At 33.7% G+C, this 12,954-nt stretch overlaps 1 protein-coding gene across 1 annotated transcript; it reads right to left on the bottom strand.

Annotated features, from left to right (window-relative positions):
• Nucleotides 1–4,144: 4,144 nt before the first annotated feature.
• On the bottom strand, nucleotides 4,145–5,089 carry LOC114034065 (olfactory receptor 480-like). Its single transcript, XM_027849681.1, has one exon. It carries the CDS (start codon nucleotides 5,081–5,083, stop codon nucleotides 4,145–4,147), a length of 939 nt encoding a protein of 312 aa, XP_027705482.1. The 5' UTR covers nucleotides 5,084–5,089.
• Nucleotides 5,090–12,954: the final 7,865 nt, after the last annotated feature.

Below are 12,954 nucleotides of genomic sequence, written 5' to 3'. Positions count from 1 at the left end.
AGAGAGAGAGAGAGAGAGAGAGAGAGAGAGAGAGAGAGAGAGAGAGATGTATTAAATCCCTATGTAAAAATGAAAGCAATACAAAGTCTGGCACAGCAAGAGGAATAGGGTAGCCTCCCTGAAATGAGCTACAAATCAAAAATGATATCTAAGTGGTTTTACAGCCAAACCAAGAACAGAATGGTACCTATTGATGCAAGAAGATGATAACTTTAGACTCCAAGGGCTTACCTTTGTATGGCAACACCCTATTTATGTTGGGTTTTGGAGCATTTGGGATATAACCCCTTGAGCACCTTAACACCAAATGTGACCTACACCATTAAAATGCCATTTGAAATCCACTGGGATAGAGAAAATTCCTAACACAGTGATAAATTGTCTGAGAAGTTTTCTAAATTCTCAGGGGTCCTCATTTATTTATTTTTTCTTTGTCTATGTGTATCCAGGATTTTAAAAAATGAAAAGCAAGATTGGATAGCAACATAGCCAAACTAGTAAGATCTAGTATGAGAACCCTCAACAATTATTCTTTGATCAAAATGTGTCAATTGTAGTTGTGACATTGTTGACTAGGTATGAAAACTGGCCCTCATCACCTCACCAGACTCATTTTAGTCAGGCTATAACTCATATTGATTATACTTACACACAAATGAGGCTGAAAGACTATTTATGAAACTTAACATAGAAATTATAGATTCTAGAACAAAGGTACTATTCACAATAAGTACAATCATCCATATATTAAGGCAGTATGGACAATCTTTTCAAGGCTTCTGATAATTTTTTCCTGGAATATAAGGTCATGTATGATACATGCCATAGAGATTTTCCAAAGGATAGTTCACATATGCTATGAGGGTCAGAAGATAAGGATCATAGACTCCCTGATCATGAAAGGGAACATGAGATTCTCTAGCTTGGTAAGATTATTTGGTTTTGTCCCCTGTCTTTGAAACTAAAAAGCTTGAAAGGACTTTCTTACAAAGACCTACAGTTGTATTAGCTCATTGCATCACAGAACATGGTAGGACAAATTGGATCTTAAGTAATCAACTGCTTTATACCTCACATTTATATTTATATTTTGCTTTCAAGATATTAAATAGAATTTCATTTGAATACATTTTTTGGAGGAAGGGTCAAACTATGGAAAAAACCAAGGTGGAGGATCCAGTGAGTGGCATCTCTTGTGCCAGGGAAATTATGAGTTAGAGAAATATCCAAACCCATAGACAGGAAACTAGGAAGACATTAGGGAAATGTAAAGGTTTGGAAGGTCTAGGAGATGGGAATACAGACCATACACTTTTAGAGGAAAAAAATACCTAGATCCTCAGGGGTACAACTCTCTAGGCCCTTTTACGCATTTTCATTTCAGTGATGTATTGTATCTAAAGTTTAGATCGCCATCTAGTGGCTCACTTCGACATACTATCCAAAGGTGCTACTGCAGAGTTATATGAAGCTGTTGTTTGAACCAGGCAATTATATCAGAAGCCTTTGGATTCTTCCATTTCTTACTCTTGAACCATATTTTCCAACATATTTTTTGCTCTTCTCATGGATGCTCACTTTTACAGTGAGTTAACCTATTTTTAAATTAGATTGTCTTTGTAAATTATTTGTAATATTTCTTTATAGCCTCATTCTTTGTAAAAGATGGTGTTTTTTATATTTAATTTCTGTTTTATTTTTTCTTAATTTCACATAAACAAACTTTTACAAGTTTAATTTAATTTATTTATGTTAAATTTCGATTTCTAAACTGTCTACCTCCCTTCTCACCTCACATTAGAGGAGGCCACCATTTGATATGTCTGTGTTTGTGTGTATGTGTTTGTGTGTGTGCATGTGTGTGTGTGTAAAATCATACTATGCATACTTCTATTTAATTACTTCTTTCTCTGGAGGTGGATATCATCTTCTTTTATAAGTCCTTTGTAGTTGATTTGAGTATTTATAATACTCAGAATAACTTAGTTGTTCTTATTTATTCTTCAAATAATATTGCTGTTACTGTATACAATGTTTTCTTAGTTCTCCTCATTTCACTCTTTCATTATTTCATGCAAGTCTTTACATGTTTTTTTCTAAAATCAATCAGCTCCTCATTTCTTACAGTACAGTAGTATTCCATCACAATTATATACCACAACTTGTTTAGTCATTCCCCAATTGATGAGCAACCTTCAAACTCCCATTCTTTGCCACTGCAAAACAAACTGCTATAAATATTTTAGAACATATAGATTCTTTTCCTTTTTCCTGATCACTTTGGGAAATAAATCTATTAATGGTATTGCTGGGTCAAAGAGTACACACAGTTTTATAATTCTTTCGGTATAATTCCAGATTGCTCCCCAAAATATTTGAATCAGTTCACAGTTCCACCAACATTGATCATATTCATGACACAATTTTTCCACATCCCCTCCAACATGTGTGGTTTCCTACTTCAATCATTTTAGCCAATCTGGTAGGTATGAGATGATATCTCAAGGTTGTTTTAATTTGTATTTCTCTAATTAATAATGATTCAGAGAATTTTTTCATAGACTATATAGTTTTGATTTCATAAAAAATGGCCTATTCATATCCTTTGACCACTTATCAATTAGGAAATAACTTATATTCTTATATATTTGATTAAGTTCTTTACATATTTGAAATATGAGACCTTTATCTGTCTATGAAAATATTTTCCCAGTTTTCTGCTTTCTTTCTAATCTTGTCTACTTTGATTTTATTTGTTAAAAATTTTTAAAAATTTAATATAAATGAAATTATTTTACATCTCACAATATTCTCTATCACTTGTTTATTCATCAATTCTTCTCTTATCCACAAATCTAATAGATAATAAGTTCCATATTCTCCTAATTTTCTTATAATATCTGCCTTTATATCTAGGTTATGTATCCATGTTAATCTTACCTTGGTAAATGGTGTAAGATATTGGATTATACTTAATTTCTGCCAGACTGTTTTCCAGTTTTCCCAACAATTTTGACCAAATAGCGAATTCCTATCCCAAAAGCTTAAATCTTTACATTATTCAAACACAAAGTTACTATAATAATTTATTACTGTTTATTGTATGTCTACTCCATTCCACTGATCCACCTTTCTATTTCTTAACCTGTACCAGAAAGTTTTGGTAATTACTGATTTATAATATTGTTTAAGATCTGGTACTGCTAAACCTCCTTACTTTATATTTTTTTTCATCAATTCCTTCTATATTCTTGACCTTTTGTTCTTCAAATGAATTTTGTTATTTTTACTAGCTGAATAAAAATTTTTGGTAATTTATTGGGATAGCATTGAATAAGTAGATTGGTTTAGTTTAAATTGTCATTTATTTTATTGGCTTTGCCCACCAAATGAACAATTATTATTTCTCCAATAATTTAAATCTGACTTAATTTGTATAAAAAGTTTTATTATTAGGTTCATAAACAAACATTTTTAGACATTTAAAAATTTTAAATCCCATATTTTCTCCCTCCTTCCTTCCCTTGTCCCATCAGTGAGAAGGCAAGTAATTTGATATAGATTATACATTTGTATTCATGCAAAATATTTCCATATTAGTCATGTTGCAAAAGAAAATGCAGACCAATAAAATCAAGAAAGATAAAGAAATTGAAAAACATATGATTGCTACAGAAACATAGAAAACATTTACATAATCTCATACAGATGATGATTGTAAAGCCAAGAAGTCAATACATAAAATGACTACACCAATGTAATGGAAAGAACAACCCCCTTAAATTAATAGAAAATAAATGCTATAAGATTATAAAAAAACAGTCATGGACCCAAAGAAGAGTAATAAGAAGACACCTCTCCCTACCCCTTTGCAGAGGTGGGAGGTTCATGTTTGTGGAATATTGCATGTATTTTCAGATCTTTGCAATCAACTTCTAAATTCACAAATTTAATGTAGTAGATGAAAATATACTTTTTCTAAAGCCCATTTATTCATATCACTTGATCATAACTATTATGTCAGTAGAATGTTAGATCCTTGTAGGCTGGGACTGTTTCATTTTTGTCACTGTATGCTAAAAGCCTAACACAGTGCTTAGGATGTAGTATATACTTAATAAATACTTGTTCTTTTGAGTTAAATTCATGAAAAAATATGTTTCCTACTCATTAGTTTCCTCAGGGCCCCTTTTACTTCATTGTTCCTTAGACTGTAGATCAGGGGGTTCAACATGGGGATCATTACAGTGTAGATAACAGACACCACTTTATTCTCATCCATTGTGTAGCTGGAGTTAGGCATCATATAAATGAATGTAGTGGTTCCATAGAAGAGAGTGACTGCTGTGAGGTGGGAGGTGCAAGTTGAGAAAGCTTTGGATCCCCCCTCAGTGGACCTTATCTTCAGGACAGAGAAGAGGATGTATACATAAGAGATTAAGATAACTAACATTGTGATCACAATCACTAACCCACTACAGGTAGCAGGAAGAATTTCAGCAAGATTATCTTGGGAGTAAGAAAGCTTCAAAAGTCTTGAATAATCACAGAAAAAATGATTGATCTTATTGGGTCCACAGAATGACCGATTCAATAAGCAACAAGTAGAGATCCAAGAATTTACACAACCACCTAGGTAGGATGTGATGAGTAACAGGGTACAGACCCTAGTAGACATGTTGGTGGAGTAAAGTAGGGGGTTACAGATGGCCATATACCGATCATAGGCCATCACTGCCAGTAGAAAGCACTCAGTGGTCCCAAAGATGGCTGCAAAGAGCAACTGAGCCACACAACCTCCAAAAGGGATTATGGTTTTATCCACAAGGAAGTTTTTGAGCATAACAGGTGTGACAGATGAGGAATATCCAATATCCACAAATGCCAAGTGTCTGAGAAAAAGGTACATTGGGGTGTGAAGTTGGGAGCTAGTTCTGATCAATGTGATTATGCTAAGGTTACCAACTAAAGTGACTGCATAGACACCCAGAAATATCACAAAGAGGATGACATGAAGGGTTGGATCATCTGTTAGCCCCAAAATAATGAATTCTGTCACAGCAGTGCAGTTATTGCCAGACATCTGTCCTGGAAAGAGTGCCTGTTAGGCAGAAGAAAAGGAGATTAAAATAGAATGAAGGACTAAGATTTGAATATATCTATTGATGTATTCAGGAAACATTTACTGACCACCTCCTACATGCCCATCCTACTCTCTTATCCCCATGAGTTGCTAGTATGCACCATGGCAGAGTCATGGCAAAGCAAAGAAAAACAAATTTGCTTCCTCCCAATTTTTCCCAGTGGACTAACAGTAATATGTGATCTGCCAATTTTGTCATTGTGACAATTTTTAAAGGCCAGTAAGAGTGAAGAAGATAGTTTGCTCCTACCATAGAAACCTTTCTTAAATATGTGCAGAGATTATATCTAAAAGTGTAAATGCTGGTCTGCCAACTAACTACCATTTTTAATTCCTTCCAAAGAAATAGTCTGATTTGTTATCCCTGGCCTCTCATAGGTCCACTTTCCAAAACTGAAAATGTTACCCACCTCATGCTAATTGACCATGAGGAAAGTCCAGGTTTCTAAAATGACTCTTGTGCTCTAAAATCACAAAAGAGGAGAAATGGGAAATATGGATTCTGTCTTATTGTATTTATCTCCTAGAAATTGGCATTACTGAAAAGGGCTCTCATTAAGTGAGACATGGCTAGCCTGAAGGACCATGGGAAATTTCCCATGGGAACCTCTGCTGTTTTTAGGTAAAAACAATGCAAAGTACTTGCTCACCCTGCTGTAACCATATCCTGTTTTACATATTGCTTCCTTTAACTGCAGAAGAGCCAAGCAACCTGTGGTATAGGAAAGCAGCGGGAATTTATTGTGCCATGAAAAAGGACGAATATGACTGCTTTGGAGAAATATGGAAACACTCCTATTAACTGATGCCGAGTGAACTCAGTAGAACTAGAAGAACAATTTATGTTGTGACCAGAATAATCATGAAAGGGGAAACAACTTTGAAAGACCTCAGAACTAGGACCAACATAGTGACAAATCATGTCCTCAAAAGACCCATGAGGAAGTATTACCTACCACTTCTTGGCAGAGGTGATGAACTAGACCAGTTGCACAGGTTCCCAAAGTGGGCGAGACCATCCCCTCAGGGGCCCTGGAATGATCCAGGTGGGTGGTAGTAGTTTCGGCTGCAATTGGGGAGCATAGAATGAAAATAAGGGTTAACCTAACCTAACCCCAGGGGCACGCTGAGTAATTTTTTAAATGGGGTAATAGGTCAAATAAGTTTGGGAACCTCTGATGCATTCTCAGACATGGTGAATCTGTAGACTTGTGTTCTTGACTAGGGGTATCTCTTACAAGGAAGGACTTCCACTGTGAGAGGTAGCTAAGTGGCTAGTGATAGATGAGGACAAAACATTTTCAAAATGCAAAAAAAAAGGGGAAGCACAACTTTACTTGTTCATATGTTTTATTTCTTTTAAAGATGAAACTTGAAATGTTTTCAGTTTTTGATGCTTGGTTAAGTTCCAAATAAAAGAATTTATCTTAAATATGATTTTTACTAGAATGTTTTTATTACTCTCAACTCTAAACTCATTTTTCTCTCATCATTTTTCTTCTCTTCCCATTCCAATGAGAAAATATGTAAAATATTGAGATGCTGGTCGGCTCCAAGAAGAATTAGTCTATGACACACTTTTGTGGGTCTATAGTCTACTTCTTTGTGACTACAGAAGGATGCCTTAATAAAGTAAACATCTTTAGAGTGCTGAATTAATTGTTCCACACCTCCTATTTCACCCTTCCCTCTCAGGAGAAAAATTTACATCTTACTTTTCTGACAATAGAAAGGCTACTCCTCTGGGTTCCTGTTCTTTCTTGTTCTACAATTCCAAATGCCTCAGTATCATCCCCTATTATCTTTGCAACAAACTCTGAAAAGCAGATAGTTTTTCTTTTTTTCTAGCACCAATCCTTCAATTTGTTCCATTGATCTCATCCTCCTATTTCAATCTTAAGCTTTGCTTTTTGAAAAATAAGCTTTAATCCTTAATCTTTTTCATCTATCTTAATCATTTTATCTTCTTCCTTTTTTTTTTTTTACAAATGGGCTCAGATTCATCAAAAATTTTCATTTGGCCCTGACAGTCCTTTCCAGCTATCGCACTATATCCCTTCCCTTTACTAATCAGCCATGGGGACTGGGGATGGGGGGGGGTGGGAAATATACCTTTATGAAATCCACTTCCTCTCCTAGTCACTTTTTTAAAAAATTAATTTTATTTTTAATTTATGGAATAAACAAGCATTTCCCTAACATAGCATAATAAAAAATATGATTGCGTATGAAAATGCAAATACATTGTGTATAACTTGCTATTCCCTTTAAATATATAATAAAATTATCATGTAAATTTCTTTTTTTCCTTCTTTTTTCTTCCCTTCTCCCCCCCTCCCCTCCATGGCTATCATTAGGCACAAATATGTATATAATATGTAAAATAATTCTGTAAATACTTCTATTTATCAATTCTTTTTTTGGATGTAGACAGTGTCTTCCTTCTTATGTCTTTTGTAGTTAATTTGGATACTTATGATAGTCAAAATGACTTATTCACTCAAAGTTGTTCTTAAGACAATATTATTGTAATTGTATACAATGTTCTCTTGCTTCTGCTCAGTTTAATCTTCATTACTTAGTGCAAGCCTATCCATGTTTTTCTAAAATCACTGAGCTCATCATTTCTTACAGCACAGTACTGTTCCATCACAATCATATACCACAACTTGTTCAGCCAGTTGACAATCATCTCCACAGTTTCCAGTTCTTTGCCACCACAAAGGGAGCTGCTGTAAATATTTTAGAACATATTGGTTCTTTTCCTGTCTCCTTAATCATCTTTGGAAATAGATCTAGTAGTGGTATTGCAGGTCAAAGGGTATAAGCAGTTTAATAACTCTTTATACGTAATTTGAGATTGCTCTCCAAAATCATTGGATCAGTTCACAATTCCACCAACAATGAAACACAGTCCCAATTTTTCCACATCCTCTCCAACATTTGTCACTTTTCCCTTCAATTGTTTTAGCCAACTTTATAGGTGTAAAATGATATCTCAAGGTTGTTTTAATTTGCATTTCCCTAATCAATAATGATTTAGAGCATTTTAACATATTACTATGAATTTGTTTTGGTTTCTTTATCTAAAAAGTGTCTGTTCATCTCCTTAGACAATTTCTCAATTGTGGAATGACTTGTATTCTTATAGATTTGTCAAAGTTCTTTCTATATTTGAGATATGAGACTTTTATCTGAGAAACTATCCATACATTTTTCCCCCCAATTTTTTGCTTTCCTTCAGGTCTTGGCAATATTTGGTTTATTTGTTAAAAAAAAAACTTCTTTTACTTTAATATAATTAAAATTATCTCTATTGCACCTTACTCTGCTCTCTATATCTTGTTTTTCCATAAATTGTTTGCCTATCCATAATTCTGATAGGTAATAGGTTCCATGTTCCTCAAATTTTCTTGTATTATCTTTCTTTATATCTAGGTCATGCATTCATTTTGATCTTATCTTGGTAAATGGTGTAAGATATTGGTCTATGCCCAATTTCTGCCATATTCTTTTTCATTTTTCCAACAGTTTTTACCAAACAATAATTCTTACGTCCAAATCTTAAGTCTTTACACTTCTCAGATACAAGTTTACTATATTTGCTGCTGAAGTTATCTATCTACTCTGTTCCATTGATCTACCTTTCTATTTCCTAGTCAGCACCAGAAAGTTTTGATAATTACTGCCTTATAACATAGTTTAAGATTTGGTACTGCTAAACCTCTTTCCTTTACATTTTGTATTAGTTCCTTTGATATTCTTGGTTTTTTGTTCTTCCAAATGCATTTTTTTATTTTTTAAATTCAGTAAAATATTGTTTGATAATTTAATAGGGATGGCATTGAACATATAAATTAATTTAGGTAAAAGTGTCATTTTTATTATATTGGCCCTCCATACCCATGAAATTAATACTTCTCCAATTATTTTATTATATATTATATTATATATAATATTTCTTCAATCTGATTTTAATTGTATAAAGATTCTTTTAATCATTTGATTCATGTAGTTCCTGGGTTTCTTTTGGTAGGTGTACTCCCAAGTAATTTATACCGTCTAGAGTTATATTAAATGGAGTATCTCTTACTATCTCTTCTTGCAGGGTTTTGTTTGTGATATATCAGAATGTTGATGATTTGTGTGGATTTATTTCATATGCTGCTACTTTGCTAAAATTATTGCTTCAACTAACTTTTCAGTTGGATCTTTGGGATTTTATAAGTATGTCATCCTATCACCCACAAAAAAGAGACAGTTTTATTACCTCATTCCCTGTTCTGATTTCTTCTGTTTCTTTTTTTTTCTCTTTTTGCTATTGCTAGGATTTCCAATAAAATATCGCATAATATTGATGACAGTAAGCATCCTTGTTCCACATCTGATCTTACTGGGAAGGCTTCTAGCTTATTCCCATCACAAATAATGCTTGCTGGTGGTTTTAGATAAATGGGTTTTTTTTAAAAACAAATTTAAGGAAAAAATCCATTTATACCTACGCTTCCAAGTGTTTTTAATAGAAATGAGCATTGTATTTTAGGAAAATATTTTTCTACATCTATTGATATAGCAATATGATTTTAAAAAAATTTTGTTATTGATATAATCAATTATGTTCACAGCTTTCCCAATGTTAAACTATTCTTGCATTCCCGTTGTAATGCTGTTTGGTCATAATGTATAATCTTTGTAATATATTGTTATAATATTTTAACTAATATTTTATTTAAGATTTTTGCATCCATATTCATTAATGACATTGGTCTATAATTTTCTTTCTCTGTTTTTACTCTTCCTGGTTTAGGTATCAGTATCATATTTGTATCATAAAAGGAATTTGGTAAGATCCCATCTTTGCCTAATTTAACCCATTTTAATCTTGTTTTTGACCACATCACACTAATCAAACTATACAAAATTACCAATAATTTCTTAAATTTAAAATAATAATATTTTTGTAATCTCCATTTAAATTTCTAGAGGGTAGGGATAGTTTTAGCTTTTTATTTGTATCATTAGCACCTAGGAAAGTGGCTGAAAAATAATAGGTACTCAGCAAATATTTGTTGATTAATTGATTCTTGACCTCTTTGAAACATATGAAACAACACACCATCCATTGTTCTTGGATATTTTCTTCTCAAGGTTTTTCATGGCACTAGCTCTCCTGGTATTAGTACTCCTACTGTATTTCTGACCTTTCCTTCTCAGCCTCCTTTGGCAGAACATGATCCAGGTGTAGCCTTCTAATTATACCTGTGCCCCAGCATCTGTCCTGGGTCCTCTTATCTTTTTCTATACCTTCTCAATGAGCTTATTAGCTTTCACCGCCACTAACATCTCCATTCAAATGAATCCCACATCTACAAATACACCTCTAAACTCCAACCCACACATTACCAATGGTTGGACATTTATACCTGGATGTCCCAAAGGCATTTCAAACTCAACAAGTCTAAAAGAGAACTCATTTCATCCCCAACCTTCAATCTAAAACCACTTATCTCCATAATTTCTTATTTATGTGCAGGACCACACCTTCCTTCTAGGTAGATGGTTTACAATCCTGAAATTAATCTCTACCCTTCTCTTCCCTTTCCCAACTATTCAGTTGCCAAATCTTGCCACTTCTACATCCACAACATATGTCACATTTTCTATTGTGTCCTCATATAGCTGCCACCCTAACTTAGGATTATATCTCCTCTTCCTTGGATTATTGCAAAGGCCTCTTAATTAGAATTCCAGTCTCACTTTCCTCCAAGCCATCCTCCAAAAACCTAGTAAAACAATCTTCCTAAAGCACATGGATGACCATGTCATCTACTTACTTAAGCCTTGAACATATCCCTTATTGCCTTGAGCACAAAATAAGAATTCTTCAGCTTGACATTAAGAGTGCTGTACAATGTGAATTCAGTGTCCCTTTACAGATTTATTTCACTTTATTCTCAGGCACGTACTCCAAATTCCAGCTGAATTAGCATACTATCTGTTCCCCTGACTCAGAATTCTATCCCCATCTCTAAGATATAACCCCTTGAGCACCTTAACTCCAAATGTAGCCTACACCATTGAAATACTATTAGAAATCCACTGGGATTGAGAAAATTACAAACACACAGATGAATTCTGTGGGAAGTTCTCCAAAATCTCAGGGGCCTTCATTTATTTTCCTTTGTCTATGTTTATCCAGGATTTTCAAAAAGTGTAAAACAAGATTGGATAGCAACAGCCTAACTAATATGACCTGCCATGGAAGCTCTCAAAAATTGTTCTGTGATCAAATTATGGCAATTGTAGTTGTGATAATGTTGAGTAAGTATGAAAATTGGTTCTCACCACCTCATCTTATTCATTTTGGTCAGGGTATAACCCACACTGATTACACATATACACAACTGGGGTTGAAAACACAATCTACGAAATTCAGTTTAGCAACTGCAGATCCTGGAACAAAGGTACTATTCACAGTGAGGACAATCATCCATGTGTGAAGGCAGTATTGTCAATCTTTCAAGGCTCCTGATAAAATTTCCCTGGAATATAAGATCATTTATGATATATGACAGAGATTTTCCAAAAGACATTTGACAGATGCTGTGAGTCAGCTAAAGGTCAGGAGATAAATATCATTCACTCCTTGGTCATGCAAGGGGAAAAGAGGTTCTGTAGCTTGGTAAGATAATTTGGTCTTGTCTCCTCTATTTTTGAAACAGAGAAGCTTGAAAGGACTTCCTTTAAAAAACCTTCAGGTGAGGTCGGCTATCATGTCACAGAATATGGTGGGACAAATCAGAGCTTAGGCAATCATATGCTTTATACCTCACATTTATATTTGCATTTTGCTTTCAGTATATTAAATAAAATTTTCATGTGAATAATGTTTTAGAGGGAGAGTCAAGTTAAGGAGGAAATCAAGATGGAGGATCCAATGGGTAGGGACTCTTGAGCTGGACAAGTTATGAGTTATTAGAATATCCAATCCCATAGATAGGACCCCAGGAAGACACTGGAAAAATATAAAAGTTGGGAAGGTCTAGAAGATGTGAGTAAATCTTCAGAGAAAATATGGTGGAGTCTTAAAGGCTAGAGCTCTTTAGAGTCTTTTCTTTTTGTTCATTTGGTTGATGCACTGTATCTGAATCTTAGATTGCTATTCAGTGGCTTGCTCAAATACAAAGGTGCTACTCCAGATGCACCATCTTTTCTGTTTTATGAAATACTTTTCTATGAACCTGGCAATTATATCACAAGTCTTTGGACTCTTTCATTTCTCATTTTTGAACCATATTTCCCAACATATTTTATACTCTTCTCATATATGCTCAACTGTACATTAAAATAACTTAATTTTAAATTACATGGTCTTGTTGAGTTGTTTATAATATTTCCTTACTGCCTCATTCTTGTAAAAGATTTTTTAACATTTAATTTTTATTTTATTTTCTCAATTTCACATAAACAAAAAATTTTAACATTCTTTTTAAAAAAAAGTTTATTTCCATAGCTTTTCCTCTACCTTCTTTTCCTTTCCCTGATTTGAGAAGGCAAGCAATTTGATATAGATAATAAAAAATTTTCCATATTAGCCATGTTATAAAAGAAAATGCAGACCAAAAAACCAAGAATGATAAAGAAAGTTAAAAAATGTGCTTCAATCTAAATTCAGACTCCATCCATTCTTTCTCTGGAGGTGGATAGCATTTTTCATCATAATTCCTTCAAAACTGGCTTGGATTATTGTATTGTTGAGAATAGCTAAGTCATTCACAGATGATCATTTTACAATATTGTTGTTACCATGT

This window comes from Vombatus ursinus, unplaced genomic scaffold (assembly GCF_900497805.2).
Source record: "Vombatus ursinus unplaced genomic scaffold, bare-nosed wombat genome assembly UNPS02007855.1, whole genome shotgun sequence".
Classification (NCBI taxonomy): Eukaryota; Metazoa; Chordata; class Mammalia; order Diprotodontia; family Vombatidae; genus Vombatus; species Vombatus ursinus.
The sequence above is the reverse complement of the archived record's forward strand: the minus strand, read 5'-3'. Positions and strand labels throughout refer to the sequence as shown.